General features: G+C 34.9%; 4 protein-coding genes and 1 pseudogene across 4 annotated transcripts; 3 read left to right on the forward strand and 2 right to left on the reverse strand.

Moving 5' to 3' along the window:
• Positions 1-1,387: 1,387 nt before the first annotated feature.
• On the forward strand, positions 1,388-3,320 carry LOC142538547 (adenylate isopentenyltransferase 5, chloroplastic-like). The gene has a single exon (XM_075643864.1). It carries the CDS (start codon positions 1,534-1,536, stop codon positions 2,548-2,550), a length of 1,017 nt encoding a protein of 338 aa, XP_075499979.1. The 5' UTR covers positions 1,388-1,533; the 3' UTR covers positions 2,551-3,320.
• A 3,774-nt stretch (positions 3,321-7,094) lies between these two features.
• Positions 7,095-7,583, reverse strand: LOC142556839 (lachrymatory-factor synthase-like). Its single transcript, XM_075668346.1, has one exon. The coding sequence runs from the start codon at positions 7,581-7,583 to the stop codon at positions 7,095-7,097; it is 489 nt and encodes a 162-aa protein (XP_075524461.1).
• Positions 7,584-9,828: 2,245 nt separating this feature from the next.
• LOC142517415 (glucan endo-1,3-beta-glucosidase-like) lies at positions 9,829-11,460 on the forward strand. The gene has a single exon (XM_075619918.1). The coding sequence runs from the start codon at positions 9,925-9,927 to the stop codon at positions 11,104-11,106; it is 1,182 nt and encodes a 393-aa protein (XP_075476033.1). The 5' UTR covers positions 9,829-9,924; the 3' UTR covers positions 11,107-11,460.
• Positions 11,461-12,167: 707 nt separating this feature from the next.
• Positions 12,168-13,235, forward strand: LOC142556844 (7-deoxyloganetic acid glucosyltransferase-like; annotated as a pseudogene).
• On the reverse strand, positions 12,970-18,194 carry LOC142538557 (phosphoinositide phospholipase C 2-like). The gene is made up of 9 exons (XM_075643872.1): positions 17,600-18,194; positions 17,073-17,269; positions 15,823-15,958; positions 15,505-15,747; positions 15,207-15,427; positions 14,584-14,701; positions 13,884-14,036; positions 13,695-13,781; positions 12,970-13,543 (listed from the first exon to the last, which is right to left on the reverse strand). The coding sequence occupies exons 1-9, from the start codon at positions 17,915-17,917 to the stop codon at positions 13,250-13,252; spliced, it is 1,767 nt and encodes a 588-aa protein (XP_075499987.1). The 5' UTR covers positions 17,918-18,194; the 3' UTR covers positions 12,970-13,249.
• Positions 18,195-18,910: the final 716 nt, after the last annotated feature.

The raw sequence follows: 18,910 nt of genomic DNA on the forward strand, positions 1-18,910 counted from the left end.
TATAGGGACCCATTGTGCAGTCACGTAGGAGCAGACCCGGGCTCGGGCCCGGGTCGTGACAGAATAGAATCAGAGACGGTCACCGGCAAAGGAACACCGAGAAATAAATATTATGCGAGACAAAGTGCTACGTGCAAGAGAGCCACCTCTTGAACTTGCGGCAAAGTGCTAAATGATGGGAGCCACCTCTTGAACCTATAGGAGTCACTTCTAGATTCTCGGCGCTGGTGGATCGAGAGGTCAAGCCGCGACAAAAACGTTGCGTTCTGAAGTGGATTAATTGTGATACCTTGTCTCACGTAGTAAAAATTAAAGATTTAAAAATGAGTATAATGAGTTACAATGGATTTCTATAACAACTTGAATTAATAATTTTCTTAATACGAATACGAAGTTGGTACTAGGATGTATTTTACGATCACAAAGGTTCACACTCGGACTCGAGACGTGACAGTGCCGATAGCACCCGAACGGATAAGATCAAATTCTCTCGTTCTCTCTCTCTAGTATACTTGTTTACTTCAACGGAATGAAGCCATTTTAGGCAAAATTAAATGGTACCCTTTTTAAATTGATGATTAGATAGTGACGTTTAAGTGGCACCAACAACAAATAAGTGACGAGTTGATTTTAAAATATTTTTACTGATTATGGACTGCATAATTAAATTGATGTACGAGGAGATTTCGTAAAATATTTTAAAATCAATTGTTTGATTTAAAACGATGCATAAATCTCGGATTTCAAATGAAAATAAAAAAAAAAATTATAAACCAAAGGTTAGGATCGAAAAATATTGAAATATTTTGCATTTAGAATTCTGATTCAATCCCATATAATTCGAAGACGGAAAGTTTTGAAGATAGAATTCCGAGTAGGTCTTTTGTGAGATGGTCTCACGAATCTTTATCTGTGAGACATGTCAACCCTACCGATATTCACGATAAAAAGTAATACTCTTAGCATAAAAAGTAATACTTTTTCGTGGATGACCCAAATAAGAGATCTGTCTCACAAAATACGACTCGTAAGACGATCTCACACAAATTTTTATCTAGAATTCCATATCAAACCCTTAGTGTAATATATTGAATTTTTTCACATTTAATCCATATTTTTTGCAAGATTTCTCAATTTTAGCGGAACACTATGTTCGCAATAAGCGTCATATCAATAAAACAAAATTTATAATATATTGATTAGACTACCAAATATATATATATATATTAGTCCAACTTAATGACCAATTTTAAATTTCAAAGTTATTTATTTATTAATTAACACGTGTGAAGCATTGGCTCGTGCGTATTTTATGTGCATGGCTCTAACTTCACCCTCTCCGCGTATAAATACCTCTGACACTCCAACGGAGTTCGCAAATTTGTCTCCTCACTTTTCTTGAAAAATATAAAAATCAACCCAAGATTTTGCTCTTATTTTTTCCGAATCCGAATTAGTTGCAAACGAAAAAGATAAAGGAAATTGTGCTGATTCCTTTTCTGATATTCTGATATATCTTTGTTCATTGCAGTAATGAGGATGTCATTGTCTGCCTGCAATCAAGTACAACCTCTTGTGAACTTTCCGGGGAGTTTGATCAATATGGATCAACTGATACTTCCCCGGCAACGCCGGAAGGACAAGGTGGTGGTGGTGATTGGTGCCACCGGCACCGGTAAGTCTCGGCTTTCGATCGACTTGGCCAATCGTTACGACGCGGAAGTTATCAACTCTGATAAAATGCAGATTTACAAAGGTTTAGACATAGTAACCAATAAGGTTACGGATGAGGAACGTCGTGGAGTGCCTCATCATTTGCTCGGAATCGCCCCTCCCGACGAGGATTTCACGGCAGGCGATTTCGTGTACCATGCATCCCTTGCTGCCGATAGAATAACGAAGAGGGGCCGGTTGCCGATCATCGTCGGAGGGTCGAATTCTTATGTGAAGGCACTTGTGAACGATGACATCGAGTTCCGGAACAAGTACGAGTTTTGCTTTCTTTGGGTGGACGTTTTGATGCCAATCCTACATTCTTTCGTCTCAAAAAGAGTCGATCGAATGGTGGATGCTCGACTCGTGGATGAGGTCAAGGAGTTTTTCGACCCCTTGGGAGATTATACTCGTGGAATCCGGCGTGCTATCGGGGTACCGGAGATGCATGAGTATTTCAGAAATGAACCATTTCATGATCATGAAAGTAGGGTTAAGATTCTTGAGGAGGCTATCAAGCAAATCAAATCCAACACTTGCATTTTGTCTTGTAGACAACTTCAAAACATTTTGAGATTGCAGGGATTATTGGAGCGGCGGATGCATCGCCTCGATGCCACTGAGGCTTTCCTCAAACATGGCGACGAGGCCAATGAAGCTTGGGAAAGATCAGTGGCAAAGCAGAGTATCAAGATCGTGGACCGTTTTCTCTCGAGAACTAATACCACACAAATGTCCTCAACCATATCGCCAACCCACATGCCAATTATGGCACCCGTCCCATCAATCTTTCTTGGATCCGCCACTGCCACTGCCGTCGTGACCGTCACCCGCTAGGGTGACCCATCATTACAAATGACAATTTCTTGAGATCGTTTTGCCTAATAAAATTCATTGTGTGTATGTCTTCAATCCGGTGTTTTCTTGTTTACACAAAGTAGTGCATATTGAAATTGAGAGAATAAAAAAATGTTGTATAGTAGGTTGCACTGTTTCACTCGAGAGACAAAAAAAAAACACGTGGAAGTCCACGTGGCGAGCATGGATGAAGCCATGTGGCAAGCAAGCAAACCCCCCCCCCCCCCCCCCCCCCCCCACCTCTTATTTATCGTGAGTTTTTTGTATGTTACACCTGTCTGTCGTGTTTACGGTGTTTCGATTTGATCAAGTTTGTAACTTTTGTTGTCATGTCACCAAGTACTCATATTGGTCATCCGTACAATTGGGATCTATTGGAATTAACTATTAATAGGTCCTTGTAGGGATGTGTAAAAAACAAATGATTAAAAAAAATGATATCAAGGGCCCCTGAACTTTGTCAAATTGCAAAGAGGCCCCTGTTTAAGTGATATGATGAATCGGGTTTCATGAGTTGTATTATTCTCGGAGCTGACAACTCTATGGTATAAAATAAACTTATCGAGTGGTTATGCGACACAAACATCTTCTTTTTCGATGTTTTCTTTTTTTCCCCCTAAGATTGGAGTATCGTATTCCTTGTGGAATCCAATTTTACTCTTACCAATCATTGAAAAAAATGCAGGCCAGTTGCTCAAGTTCTATGTGTCGATTCTTGTTTTCCTTGGCATAACGGGTTCGTACAAGAGAACTTTTTTGAAGAATTTTATAGTGGGAATATTGCAATCTTTGTCTTTTAGCAGTTTGTTTGCCTGTCATATCAAAATTAGCGTTCGTGTTGTACGTGGCACGGCCCGAGCTCATGCTCGTAAAAGCACGACTACACAATGAGTTTCTACAAAAATTATTTCGTATTTATCGTTTTATGAAAATGATTAACTCAAATTATTATATTAGTATATTATATCTCATTATAAACTCATTTAATATTTTATATTGTATCACAATATCTTTCAACATTTCGACCATTTTAACTTTTTTTCATCGGATTGTCAATGTAACATTACATACATAAATGTCATGTTTACTTCTAGTTAACGTCATATGGACTGGGCGTTATTGTCATATGAGAAAAATGACAAAATCCCAGGAAAAAATGATAATGAACTAAACTATAATTTAACAATATAATAAAGAATAAAAAGTGCAAGAGTAGCTATCTTGTGAGACGATCTCACGAATCTTTATCTGTGAAACAGGTCAACCCTACCGACATTCACAATAAAAAGTAATATTCTTAGCATAAAAAGTAATACTCTTTCATGGATGACCCTAAATAAGAGATTTGTCTCACAAAATACGACCCGTGAGACCGTTTCACACAAGTTTTTGCTAAAATGCAAACGAAAAATATACGTGTGCATATCAAAATTATAATTTTTATTTTTGTAATTATATTATTTTACGAAAAAAATGATTATATCAAATTGTCACAAGTCCACTAAATTTTATTTCAAAGTTATTCATATCATTCTGACAGATTAAAATTTTCAATTTTTTTAAATAAAAAAATTAATTATTATGCATGCAGAATAGTGATGGAAGTATCAAGTATAGTTCTACATATAGTGTTATATTTTGATACTTTTAATTTAAAATGTACATTGGTGAAGAAACAGAACTTCTTGATTACATCAGCAATATACAAAGTAGAAGAAGAAATGTTATATATTAGGGAAAATCTAAAATAGTTTCAATTAAGGAGAAGCCAAATAGATTTCTCTCTCTTATCTTAAACATTTGCAAGTTTATACAAAACAACAATTATAATAATTGTATAACTCAAATTTTCTAAACTATATAATAGTCAAATCATCATATTTTGATGTTTTTCAACAGTCTCACATATATAGCTATGAGTCATGTCGACCCGATCCATATATATGTAGTTAAAATTAATATATATGACAAAAAAATAATATTTTTCAATCAAATCAAATTATATTACACAATATGCCATAAAAACTGTTTTTTTAAAACTCAAATCGGCACATGTACACAACATTTTTCATAACATAATTAACGAAAAACTATACTTTCGCAGTAAAAAATAATACTTTAGATATTAAAAAGTATTTTTAATGTGTCGAATACTTTTTATTGAAACCAACATATGTCACATAATATTTCTTCATATCACGATTAACAAAAAATGATAATTTTCAGTGAAAAATAATAATTTTGATATAAAAAATAATACTTTTATGGATCTAATCGGATGTCTCACAAAATTAATATGTCAAACGTTATCACATAAGCTTCTGTGTTCATAGAACATCTATTGTTTATCAATAATTTCATACCAATAATTACACTGCCATAAAACATATAAAAATCAAATATGTGAAGATCGATCATTTGTCGTCCCATCAAAAAAATATAATGATCTGGAAATCGCATTGCACGGTGAATATACACTTGTAAATTTTGATAATTTTTGAAAAAAATTAATTAGAGAAAAACTAAAATTCATATGTAATTTGTAATTATAATAAGGCAATGCATGTCAGATAAAATGCAACTTTCATCCTAACATTTTTGAAAGCATATTTGTTGGAGATCGATGAAATAAGAGTAAATAAATAACAACTTTTAGGTTTCTAATTGTCTTTTAAAAAATATTCTTTTTTTCTGGAAAGAACTTCAACTTTTCCGAATTCCACTCGGTTTTTACGCTGAAATACAATAGATTCTTTGCTAAATCAATATTATAATTCTGATTCTATTCTTAAAGAAGACTATGAAAACGAATATATAATTATGAATAATAATTTTGATAAAAACCACCAAAATCGTACCCAAAAAATAGATTGAAAATTAGGAATAGTAGAATTTAAAGTTTTTTAAAATCTTTCTATATAATTAGATTCTGTTCCACAGGTTTGCACTAGATTTGACGTGCTTAAATTACACTAAACTTCCACATATGTTGATAACAAATTATTCTTTAAATACAAAATTCTTCATCCCTTTAACTACTTAAACTTTATTTGTGACATCAATTCACAAATATTATTTTTGAAAGAAAATAATTAAACATACATATATAATTTTTATGTATCTTAGTAACAGTAAGACTTTTCAAGGTGACGTGACACAAGAAATTACTAATATAACATTGAAAAATGCTAACGTGGAAAGACTACTCGTGACTTGTCCAATGTCACTTCAACAAGTACACAAAAACCAAACTTTGAAAAATTAATGGACGAAAACCAAATTGGGCAAGTTATTGGATAAAAAATTATTTATATATGTATGTAAATGCATAAATAATTGGAAAAAACTCGTTTTCGTTTGCAGGATCAGCGTTACAGACGACAAATCCTTGTCGATTTTTTCACTGTGCTTAGTTTGTTGTAGTAAATTAGTTTGTGATTCTCTACTTCTTGTATTTGGCTTTCAGTCGCTTCTCTGTTTGCAATTTTTTTATCTTATATTTAATTTAACATACATAAATATTGAGAAATAGTAATGTAGCATGCTGTTACATATAAAGGACTAGGTGACTAGTACGGAAATAGGGTGTATTTTCCCAATGAATATGCATCATAAAATTGACATTTGATGTGTTGTAAAAATCCCACAAAATATTTGTCAATGGCGACAGTGATTTGGAATAAATGGAAATGGAACAATTTAAGGGCACCAAACAGTTGTGAAACGATGTTGTCCGTATATAAGGGATCAAATTCCTAATCATTGTTAACCAAACACTTCTATACATATACATATATATATATATAGAATTTTTATACGATCTACATCTACTGTTCATACTTACGTGAGTACCGATAAGATAACATTCACCTATTGAATGTGATGAATCATAGAAAAAATGTACATCAAATAGGTGAATCTCACCTCATCGATGCTCATATAAATGTACATGATGAATGTGCAACATATATAATTTTGAATCAAATGAATATAATATATTTGAAATCAAGTATACTCAATTCTCAAATCCTTATATACAAATAAAACCTAAATATTTCAATTTGGAAAAGCCCGAATGAGAGGCCCATAGTTTAATTAACTTGCTTCGATTCTATCACAGGCCCAGCCCATAAAATTTAGAAGAAAAAATATATTCTCAACTTTTTTTTTTTTAAAAGAGAGAAATAAAAAACGAAAACCTAAATTTTATTTTAGTCCTCTAGTTATGATTTTCTTTGTTGTGTTATGTGTGTATATATATACATACATATACATATATATATATATATATATTTTTATGTATGTATTCATTTTTTAAAAAAATTCCGAAAACCATCATTTTGATTACTCTGTTTTAAAATAACGATGAAATTATAAATTTGGTTTTAAGTTTACCTAAACTTAATTTCAGTAATCTATTTAGTCAAATCCGGGTTTTAATATAATAATTTTATTTGCTTATGATGTTGGATATATTAATTATATTTATTACACTAAAATTCAAATTTGATTGATGAGATCCCCTATGTAATATAAGCTTCAATAGCACCATGGATTTTATTAATACATGACTTATAAAAATACCCCATGAAATCGACAATGTAATCCTCACACACACCTTCCACCGGATTTATCTCGAATTTCCAGTCGATCAGAGTCGTGTCGTCGCCATAATCCACGAGCTTCAACGAGTTGGAAGATCCATCTAGGCCTACATTACTTGCTTCCATAGTGTAAACATAGCTGTGAGATAAAGAATCCATGAATACTAGCCTTTCTTTGATCCACGACCTATCACCATCTTTCTGGGGAAACATGAAACCAGACACTAATCGGATGTAGCCGGGGACGCCTTCCTCTCCGGCTATATCGGTGCAGTTCTCGATCATTGACATCCATTCGTGTAGTCTGCTGCTTTTTGACACTATGTTCCACACTTCGTTTATCGGGGCATCCACGATGCCTCCTACCGATCCCCGCCGCCTCTTTTTTCCCAACTCATTTGTCTGCATGCATGAATTATGTAATGAAACGTTCTCTCTCCAAATCAAATATCGAGTAATATATCAGCAATATCCGAGAGAAAATAAAAACATCAAAATCCAAAATATGCCAACTTATCTTAAGAAATTGGATATTTTACCAAAATTTTCTTAATTTGACGACGTACCACATCCATGAATGATTCAGCTTCCAAACAGAAACGGAACTCCTAGCTCTTACAGATTTAAATATGAACGAATTCCAATTTCTTCATGATAATTAAGAGCACTTCTTTCTTGAAATTATTGAGTTGTCTGTATGATGGCTTATATATATATAAATATATATATATATATATATAAAAGAGAAATTTGTAAAACAAATCAGATCAGATATTAATTCATTAATTGTTTCTTAGGATACTTTCACAAGAAATATGGCAGCATATATATATATATATATAAAATTTGATGCATATATATATATAAAATCTGATACTTACTGAGTTAACAAGGAGGAATTCGAGAAACAGCTTTGGTTTGTACAAAATTATGAGTATTTCTCTTGTGAGACAGTTTCACGAATATTTATCTGTGAGATGAGTCAATCTTACCGATTTTCACAATAAAAAGTAATACTCTTAGCATAAAAAATAATACTTTTTCATGGATGACCCAAATAAGAGATCTGTCTCACAAATACGATCCATGAGACCGTCTCATACAAGTTTTTATCCAAAATTATATACGAAGTCTACTTGAATTTACACAATTTTTAACTCGGTAAATTTTAGATTTATATTTTACTCAACTTGATCAAAAGCTACTTCAACTGAGAATTTGTATATTTTGCATGCCCAAGATTGCTCCGATTTTGAAAAAACTCAAGACCTAAGTTTTTGCATTAATAAAATTTTAAATTAATAAAATCACAAATATACGATCTAAATCCCAGTAACTCGATGAGCCCCGGAACTTGACGTTCATGCAATTGTCCTCGTATAAAACAATTCTTTGAATTACTTGAATTTTGTCGAGTCTATTCCGGATTTTTTGGTCCTATAATTTCCATGTTTTTTTCACAATTCACGGTCGTTATAATATACTTATTTGAACTTTTTTCTTCCAATTTTAGTTTTTTCATCGAAAATGGATGACGTGGAACAAATAAAAGTTGCTGACGTGATAATGTCAAACATTGTTAACTTGTATACTGTGACGTGGATAGTGGCGGAGCTAGAAATATGACTCTGTCTAGGTTAAAATTTTAAACTCTAGAATCTTTTAATTATTTTAAATTGATCTACCCGAGCTAATATTATATTATTCCAAAATTCTACAAAATTTACGTATAAATTTTTTTTAAAAAAAATTGGGCATGTGGCTCCGCCACTGGACGTGGATCATTTTGAACGTAAAATAATTGGTCTAAAACTCTTAGCAATTAGTATAACGTCACTTGAATCATCATCATCATCAAATTTTGAAGCCATTTATTCCATGGTATATTGTTTTAGTGTCAAATTCGAAAGTGTTATTTTGCAAAAATTTCGATACAAAATTGACTATGTCGTAAACTTTTTGTATCCAAATAGACAATAATTTTATTTAAAAGTACGTTATCATATTAGTATTATTTTTTGAATGAGAAATTTTTGAAAACATAATTTTATGATCTCGGCTTTCAAATAAAAATTCATCGCCATCGCGTCATTATCATATAATTTGTATTTGGATTGATAGAGTAACTTTATAGAATGAAAAACATAAACTTCAAATCCATCATTTGTTGAGTAAGTCTTTTGTGAGACGGTCTCACTAATTTTTTTCTGTGAGACTGGTCAACCCTACTGATATTCACAATAAAAAGTAATAATTTTCATGGATGACCCAAATAAGAGATCCGTCTTACAAAATACGACCCGTGAGACCGTTTTACATAAGTTTTTACCTGTATGTTTATGCAATGTTTCATGTTAATTAGCATGAATTTCAACTTCACTTAATAATGAAATCAATTGAAAATTATTTTAATTCTTTGTAATTAATGTAAACATAACTAAAGTATAAAATTAAGATTTTATATATTGTTTTATTGTTAAAATAAATTTATATAGATTTCGTATTCATCCATCAAATCTAATTATTCGTAACTTTTCCCACAAAATTCCGGAAAATTTCAGAAAATATTTAATTTTTGTTGAATGAGAAAAATTGAGAGATAAAATTTATTTTGGTAATTAATAATATTATAATTTAAAATTTTTGAGGTAAATTTAACAAAATAATTAGCAGTCATCTTCTTCCCGCTAACGAACATAACAGAATCCGCAGCTCCCCACACACCACACACTAATCAGTTCTCTGCAAGATGAACTTCCCTTTCTTCATCTGCGCTCTCTTGCTCCTCCTCCACGCCACCGACTCCTCCGCCACAACTGTCGGAGTGACCTACAACACCATGACCCCGGACGTCCCACCGCCGGAACACGTAGTCCCCGTCCTCCAGTCCCTTAAGATCTCCGCCGTTCGACTCTTGAACCCTAACCCAGCCGCAGTCCGCTCCTTCGCCTACACGAACATCAGCCTCCTGCTCTCCGTCCCTAATTACCTGATTCCTTCTTTCGCCGCCAATCGCTCCGCCGCAGACCTCTGGCTGTACTCGCATGTCCTTCCCTACCATCCTCGTACCCGAATTTCTCTCATATCCGTCGGTTCTGACGCAATCACTGATGTTGCTACTACGTATTCCACGCTGGACCCTTCGACTATCCTCCTTTCCGCCATGCAGAACCTCCATCTCTCTCTGCGGGACCTCGGGGTTCACACCGTACGTGTTTCCACCACCTTCTCATTCGTCGAAATAATGACGACTTCGTTCCCCCCTTCCGCCGCCGAATTTCAGGAACCTATCAGTTCTTTGATCCTCAGGCCGCTGCTTCAGTTCTTGGACGAAACCAACTCTTCCTTGTTGATCAATCTTTACCCTTACAATGTCTACAGAATCAACTCTGAAATACCAATTGGATTCGCTCTGTTTCAAGAAAACCCCTTCAATTTCCGAGACGACGTTGTCACGGGAGTCCGTTACAGGAATCTATTCGACATGATGGTGGACGCGGTTGTCGCAGCAATGGCAGTTGCCTGGCAGGAGAATATTCCGGTGATCGTGACCGAGACCGGGTGGCCGAGTGAAGCCGAGCCTCAGGCTGCAGGAAACTATGCAGAGATGTACTTGAAGGGGTTGGTGAAGCATTTGAAGTCCGGTTTAGGGACGCCTTTGAGAAAAGAAGGGGTGACTGAGGCATACGTCTACCAGTTGTTCGACGAAAGCGATTCAAAGTACAATGGTAGCAGCGCGAATGGTACATACGATTATGCTTCCACGAGAGAAAGAGCAGGGCAACACTGGGGCATTATGCATCCAAATTTGACTATGAAGTTCAAGGTTGATTTCTCAGCTTCAACATGGATTCTTGGGAATGATAAAAGATTGGTGAAGGTGGTTGTTAGACTATGTGCATCTCTGTTAAGTGTTTCTCTTCTGCTTTAATATGCTTTCTTTACCTGAAATGAGAATGCAAATGTATACTTCACATTTTAGGCACTGTAATCTGTCGAGAAGTTTGTTTTTTTAGGCATTCTTCATCTGTAAATTTGATGCAACCTAGCGTAATTCTGTGACCATATCAAAGGTGATTGTAGACCTATTATGGCTGATTTTAGTAATGTAAATATTGAGCTTCATTGAATCAGTACTTCATGCTTTTCACTGATAAAGTTCATATGGCATTTATGTGCCTAATGGTGTATATGTATAGCCTTTTGCATGTTTGAAGATGGGATGAAAGCTAACAAGTGGTATACTTGCATTTTAGGTGAGTAATGTTGTGTTTTACAAGCAAAATTTGATTTGAAGTTTCCAAGGTTTATTCCCCTTGATGTAATAGGATTCTATAAAAAAAAATGTAAGAAACTAAAGCTACATTTGGATTGAAACATTTAATGAGATAGATTTGAAATCAATGGTGTGTGATTTAAAATTCTATCATATATGCATCTCAATTGTTTTATTGTATTCTAAAGGTACATTGTCACTCAAATTTCAAATAGAAAATGCAAAATGGAACCCAATGTATTTTATCAACATAACATTCGTTATGAAATATATAAAGAACTCTAATTATAATTGCGTTCCTATATACATCACTCGCCCTCGTTTAGCCGAAGGGCAAGTTAGAAACAATTGCAACCTTTTAAACAAAGTATCACTTAATAATAATCTTGAACTTATTTACCAAAACTTTTTTAGGCTAAATAAGTTGCACTTAATTTTCGCAAAATATAAAATTTGCCCGAAAAATTTACATGAAATAAGTGTCCTTTCAACAATCAATCTTGTCAAATATTTGAGCAGCCGGGAAAGATCTCCATGCTGATGGCATTTCAACTCACTTTCTCGATTTCAAAGATCCCAAGAATTGTTATTCCCCTTTATAAAAACCACACCAAGGGTTCATTTTCAGCAACCATCACATATATATTATGAATATAGGATCACTTCATTCTCATGTCTTGATCTTTCCATTCCCGGTACAAAGCCATGTAAATGTCATGCTAACTCTGGCAGAGATATTCACCATTTCTGGCTTCCAGGTCACATTCTTAATCCTAGAACATATTGAAAAGGGTCCCCGCTTCTCGAACATTCATGCCCGTTTTGCGCGGTATCCCGGTTTTCACTTGAAAACGATTTCGGATGGTCTGCCTAGAAACCATCCAAGAACAGGTGAAAGAGTAAAGGATCTTTTCGAATCCATATATATTAAAATGAAGCCACAGTTCACTCCGAAATCCCTCGACTCTACGCAATTGGACCGTTGCACGCACATAAACATGCAAGGGCATCACACGCACAAAGTAGCCTTACCAAGGAGGACAGAGAATGCTGTTATGGCCAGATGCTCAACCACTGAAATCTGTAATTTTTCAGCTTTGGAAGCACGACGGTTTTAAAATGGCAACAATTCATAGAGTTTTGGCATGGTTTGGTGAAGTGGGAAACCATTTTTGTGGGTCATACACGGTAATTTGATCAAGGGTGGAAGACAGATTCTCGCGAGTTTATGGAGGGGAGTGAGCATCGTGGAAAAATGGTGGATTGGGCACCACGGGATGAAGTTATATCTCACCACGCAATAGGTTGTTTCTGGACTAACAGTGGATTGTATTCAACACTGGAAAGCGTTTATGAAAGTGTGCCGTTGATATGCTGGTCATTTTATGCTGATCAACAAGTCAATAGTAGGCTTGTAGGGGAGGTGTGGAAAAATTGGGTTGGGTGAGGGAGGAGATCATCGTGTGCAAATTTGGTTCGTCTGATTGAAGACATTAAACTTATGAATGAACCCAAGTCTAGTTAAACAGAATAGCTATGAGATAATTACACATCCTTTTAAATAAAGAAGTTCTGTATTCAAATGATACAAATATTTTCAACGTCAAATCACAAACTGAGGCACTGAGGGTTGGGAGAGAAAATGTCACACGACAGCTACTCGTACATTTCTATACATAATCCTAGTGCTCGGATTCATCTCTTAGCTACACACATAACTATATCATACACATGTTTTTCTAAATGTTACAACTCGAACAACATGATGTAACAAGTTCAAGAAACACACGTTTCTGAATCAAACAAAATCAAATCGCATAAGAAGCTTAACAGAATTATACTTATCTCCCTTTTCCGAATGTAGTGGAACTGCACGGATACCTTTTCTCAACTCTGATACTGGTAGACATGTTTGGCCAGCAAAATCATCCTTCTCCGACATATCATACTCGTGAACTTCAATCCGAAGCAGTGCCAATTCAGGAGCTCTTAATGGAAACTCAAACACCTCATCCCAATTAGGTATCCAATTATCTTCAAGAGCCTTTGTTTTCTTCATCACGGCATCACCAGGCACTCCAGCAATTCCCAACTGCACGTAGAAAATTCTAGACATAAATTAACCTACAGTATCATACACTTTGAATCCAATGCCGCATAATAGCCACAATTTGAAATCCAATCAGGACAATGGAACTAACAAGCATGAAGAAGAGGGGGAAGAAAAAAACTAAACTATATACCCTTGCATAGAAATCAGGAGGAGAGTATGCATCAAAGTGTGTTTTCTTGAAGTCATAATACCATCCTTCACCCATAAAAACTGTCACCTGTTTAAAAGAAAGCAAGCGCGGATGAATTAAAGTCAGATTACAGAAAGCTTTAGTAGATATAGGGTTATTCATCAGTTTCTACAAAAACATCCATCTTACTCTCAAAGTAACTTTGATAGGCAACATATCTTTAGGGTCGAAGACTTTGCCATCTGGACCGGCCTTTAATAAAAAGTTTGGTTTTTTAACATATCCGCAACCACCATTAGCCTTGAACATGCCATGCATTAACCAAAGTGATCTTCCATAACCCTGTTGCAACATAACAAAATTAGGGTAACAACCTGTGAATTATTAATTAATCAAGGAATAAAGCTGAACATATTAAGTTTGGACTTAGGATTTTGGTGAAGAAAATAGCACTTGATTTCTTCGCTTTCATAGGAAACGTGAAAAAACCCACTCACACAAATCCCGTTTCAAAACACATATTATTTCCTTCATACTTAACTCAATTTTTAGATATTTTTACGCTGATACTTGACGGCCCAAAAGGAATATGTGGTGGAATTATTTTACAACTCTTTTACTCTTCTTTCTCACTTTGCAATACTAATTCTGGATGCCAACAGAATGTAAAAGAGAAAATGATGGCTCGGAATGCCAATTTGTCTATCAAATTTTGGTACATTGTTTTAACAACTTATATTACATAGACCTTTTAGCATTTTGCCTTGAATGTTGAAACTACAAATAATGGTCTTGAACTGTTGACCTTTGGTATCAGTACATTATAAATCTTTGACTCAGTCTAGAATTATCTGTATTCTTAATCTCCTCATCGACTAGACAAACTTACCTGCATGTTAAATGCAACCATTTGAGCCCCATGCATCCATCCAATTAGTGGATTGTAATTTGATGAGTCAAATCGTATTCCCTTTGGGTATACTCTCAGCAAATTCCTTTCTGTAAATCTGAGAAAAACAACCATGAAATGTTACGAAGTCCAAAATACACAGACAAGTTCTAATGAAAACAAGAGATTCACTGATGAAGTATTACAACTATAAAACTGCAGTAACTCACAACCTCAGTTTTGAAGCTACAATGGATTTGGCCAATTGTTGTAGAGACGGTATACTAATTTTAAAAAGTTACAAGACATTAAACTCTTTCTAGGCACTAAAAAGACAAATAATCACGAAAATAATTTCTTCTGACATTACTATTTTATACCCTACTCGTGATCCGGTTCTCTAATATATTTTCATCATTACTTTATCAGAAGCTATATATTTTTTCCCTTAATCGGTTTCCACAACACAACTTATTGTCAATCCCAACATGTCCATATTTTCTATTTTATAACCAAAAGGAACGGTCTGAAATAAAACTATTCCATCTACAGCACATTATTTCATAAAACATGTTTGTTAAAAAAAATCATAAAGCATGCAAATGTAGAAAATTAAGAAGTACCTCACAATATCTTTTCCATAAGTTAAAATGGCCTTTCGCAGCTCATTCTCACTCAGGCTAAGACGTCTTACTTTATCTGGATCCACCCTCAGCCAGTCCTGCATTCCGCCTTTTCCTTTTCCCGCATGAATAGCAATCAGGTGCTTATATTCTGGTGCTGCATTCTGTTGTGATTTAGGATCCTCTTCATATTCTTCATCGACCTCATCTAAATCATCATCCTAGAATGTATACTGAGAAAAGGCTAAGAATTTCAGAAGATGAGGTAAACATAATTGATGTGAGTTGTACAAGACACCTTATCATCATCAATATCAACTTCAAAACTTTTGACTTCTTTCCCCCAAGGTCCCTCCTTGGCAGATTCTTCCGCTGTATTTAATCCGGTGTCTTTTACGTCAACACCCTTCGCCTGTAAGTATTCCTTGGGTGGCTTGGTAGATATAATCACCCTTTTCTTTAGAGATTCTGGGGAAGGAAACTCTTTCAAGCATTCAGGGCCAGGAGAAAACACCATATCTCCAAATGTTTGAGTTATCATCTGATTCAGTCACACGCATAGTGAATACGAAGCAACAAAAGCACCTAACAACTTGTATAAACTCCATAAACATACCTCGGCAACTTTAGCTTGAAGATCAGGAGTAAGATGATCTTCCAGAGTTATTACAACAGGATATTCCGACGCAATAAAAGCATATTCCTTAATCGATCTCAAACATTTGACGAGTTCAACAGGAGTGGTCAGCGTCCTGCAGAAAAGAAAAGCAAGGAAAGAAACAACTAATAAGGGAATGAAGAGAGTATACAAGCTTCGGACAGGCAAACACATGTGCAGGAATCAGTGCAACACATTCTTTCAGCACCACTAGAGGACCTTTCTAAATGTTTGGGATTGGGGGCTAGGTATTACAGCTGCCACGGAATCGGGAAAAAAAAAAAAGCGAATTTTCAAGGCCAATTTTTCTGAAAATTCAAATTTGACTTCCCAAAATTATGTTGTGTACCCCCACCCCCAACCATTCTGAATCGTTGATCCGCCCCTCATACATTTGCTCTCAATAATACTTTTGGAAAAAAAGAGAAGGCAGAAGGTGACGGTAATCTAATGTATTTGGACAATTGCATTATAATAATCCCTTTGAATTTGAATATCTAATATGATTAATTCAGACACCACGATTTTTCATGGCAAACTGCATATCCATCTGCTTTTTCTCTATCCACCCTCCATATGCTTATATGTTCATAGACAAAATTACAAGTGATTAGAGCTGCAAAATCCTCATGATGGAAATCCACATTGGATCAAATATATTTGATTATATCATCAAAGGTCATGAATTTGAGACTTGAACAAGGACAAGACTTTTTGATGGAGAGCTTCCGTTGTTATGAGTTAAACTTGGTTCGATTCTGAATTAACCTGGGTCAATGTGGCTCCAGGAACTAGGGGTCTAAACCAACAATAAAGGTATCATTCCAAACTTCTCAGAAATATTGGGCCATCTTATTTTTTAAAATAAGTATTGATTTTGTTGCACATTCAATTTGTCCTTTTGATCTAGTCCCTGAAGCTGCCAAAAATTTTTAAGCTATTATATATGCTAATAAAGTTCATGTGGTGCTCCAACCACCACAATTCTGGCAATGGGTGGAGAATGGACCCTTGTTCACCCTTAGATTGCCCTCAACTCTTATAAGTGTCACTAGAAATCACCTGCCTGGCCAAATCACTCTCCGGATCAAAATTGCGTTCTTCTTAGTTTCACTCTTAAAACGTCTTATGGTATCAGGACATTTTCAAGCCAGAAATAAAAGCAGAATTCTAGCCACCAAACAAAAAATGTACGATCAAAAGCATACCTCCCATGCAGAACACTAATAGTGTCTTTAGTGGCACTCGGCCATATATCCAACTCAATAACTCGTACACCATTACGCAATGCATTTATTATAGGGACATCACTACAGTCACTACTGAGTTGATTCCCGGTTAGATAAGAATTGTGGCCAGTGTATATGAAGTAATGAGAGAGTGGAGCATCCATATCATGGTGAACCTGGAAAGCCGGAATTATTATTGGATAATTGGAGGAAAATTATTTTGTTTAGACAAGTAAGACATGAATATTGTAAAGTAACTTACTTGAGTAGTAACCACAGAAAACATGAAACAGAAATAATTAAGATAGCACAAAGTTTTTCTCACAAATTCTAAGTGCTTACAAGAAAATTACGTTCGAAAGAAGTTCAAAATAATAATATGGGGAATGAAAGTAAGAACCCAACCAACAACAAATTAAATCGATCGAAGAATAATTCAAACCAAAATCCAATCACAGTTCACAAATCCCACAACTAAAAAAACCTCACACTGATGAGAAAATTACCCCGAGTTTCGGATTAAGAGGAGAATTTATATCCCCAAACAAATATCTAAAAAATGCCTCAAGATCCAGCCCCCGTCGATGAAGTATATGGAGATGCTTCAGCTCACTGAGGCTATCCATTACAGCCTGCGCATCCTCCACCGTGGCACTCTCCTCCCTCTGCACCTCCACCAGAAACCGCCGCAGCTCATCCAAACCCATTACGCCCTTCTCAGAGTACTCATTGAATATAGCCTTGATATCCTCCGGCGCCTCAGACGCCGCCAGCCGGAAACGCCGCCGGAAGCAGAAACACACTCTGTAAGTCTGTTTCGACATCGATAAATCACTAGATTATATCAAATTCGATCAACAACCCATCAAAATACGAACATGCACGAAGCTGTTCCTCTTGATTTAGCTTTAAAAAAAAAAGGAAAGAACTTGAACTACAGCACTAGACAATTTGAGCACCGTTATTGGTGTCCAAAGAATATATTTTTTTATTCCAGATGGGTTTAATTCGGCCAGCTATCCTCGGATTGAACGTGATAATGGAAGAAATTTTGGATTTCGTTATCCTCCACGTGGGGACGTTGAGCATCAGAAATGGTAGTTCTTTGTACGTAAACTTTGCGATTGGCCCTTCTATTCTTTGGATTCTGCACCTCGTATATTTTGTTACCTGATCTTAGTTAATTTTAAATATGTTCGAGGATCTAATTTTTTTTAAAAAAATGATTTATCAAGTCTATTTTCTTAAATATATAATTCTCTTTAACTTTTGCTAATTGTCACCATGAAACTAATTTAAAAAAACATGTGCATCTATACTTGAAAATACACAAAAACTCATGTGAAACGGTCTCACATGTCAATTTTGTGAAATAAATATTCTATATAGGTCATCCACCAAAAAATTTTACTTTTTATGTCAAATATATTACTTTATTGTAAATATGAACATTATTACGGATATTCAAAATAGAAAGATGTATCCTAAATATTATATTAAAGTTTTAGTAAAAGGAATTTTGAAGCAATTATGGTATGTATAATTGTTTTTATACATTATTCATGTGAAACTTTATTATTAGAATGCGTTGAGAAATCTTTCGTAATGTTCTTGACAAATAACAACAATGAGACTTTTCCCGATATATTATAATTTTTTTATCGGACCGAAAATGAAACTCAAATTTCTCCTAACATGTTCTCGTACCAAATTCAATGACTTCAATGTATTTGAGATCATATGGTCTATATCTAAATATGAACAAAAACTTGTGTGAAACGGTCTCACGGATCGTATTTTGTGAGACATATCTCTTA

This window comes from Primulina tabacum, chromosome 1 (assembly GCF_025594145.1).
Source record: "Primulina tabacum isolate GXHZ01 chromosome 1, ASM2559414v2, whole genome shotgun sequence".
NCBI lineage: Eukaryota > Viridiplantae > Streptophyta > Magnoliopsida > Lamiales > Gesneriaceae > Primulina > Primulina tabacum.

Bases quoted from the DNA above. Each gene is read 5' to 3' on its own strand.
- LOC142538547 (XM_075643864.1), top strand. From the start codon at position 1,534: ATGAGGATGTCATTGTCTGCCTGCAATCAAGTACAACCTCTTGTGAAC.
- LOC142556839 (XM_075668346.1), bottom strand. From the start codon at position 7,583: ATGCAGACAAATGAGTTGGGAAAAAAGAGGCGGCGGGGATCGGTAGGA.
- LOC142517415 (XM_075619918.1), top strand. From the start codon at position 9,925: ATGAACTTCCCTTTCTTCATCTGCGCTCTCTTGCTCCTCCTCCACGCC.
- LOC142538557 (XM_075643872.1), bottom strand. From the start codon at position 17,917: ATGTCGAAACAGACTTACAGAGTGTGTTTCTGCTTCCGGCGGCGTTTC. The intron at 13,782-13,883 runs GTAAGATGGATG...TCTTTTAAACAG, and splicing joins CTATCAAAGTTACTTTGAGA to GTGACAGTTTTTATGGGTGA. The intron at 13,544-13,694 runs GTATATAGTTTA...TTCTACGTGCAG, and splicing joins CTCCTGATTTCTATGCAAGG to TTGGGAATTGCTGGAGTGCC.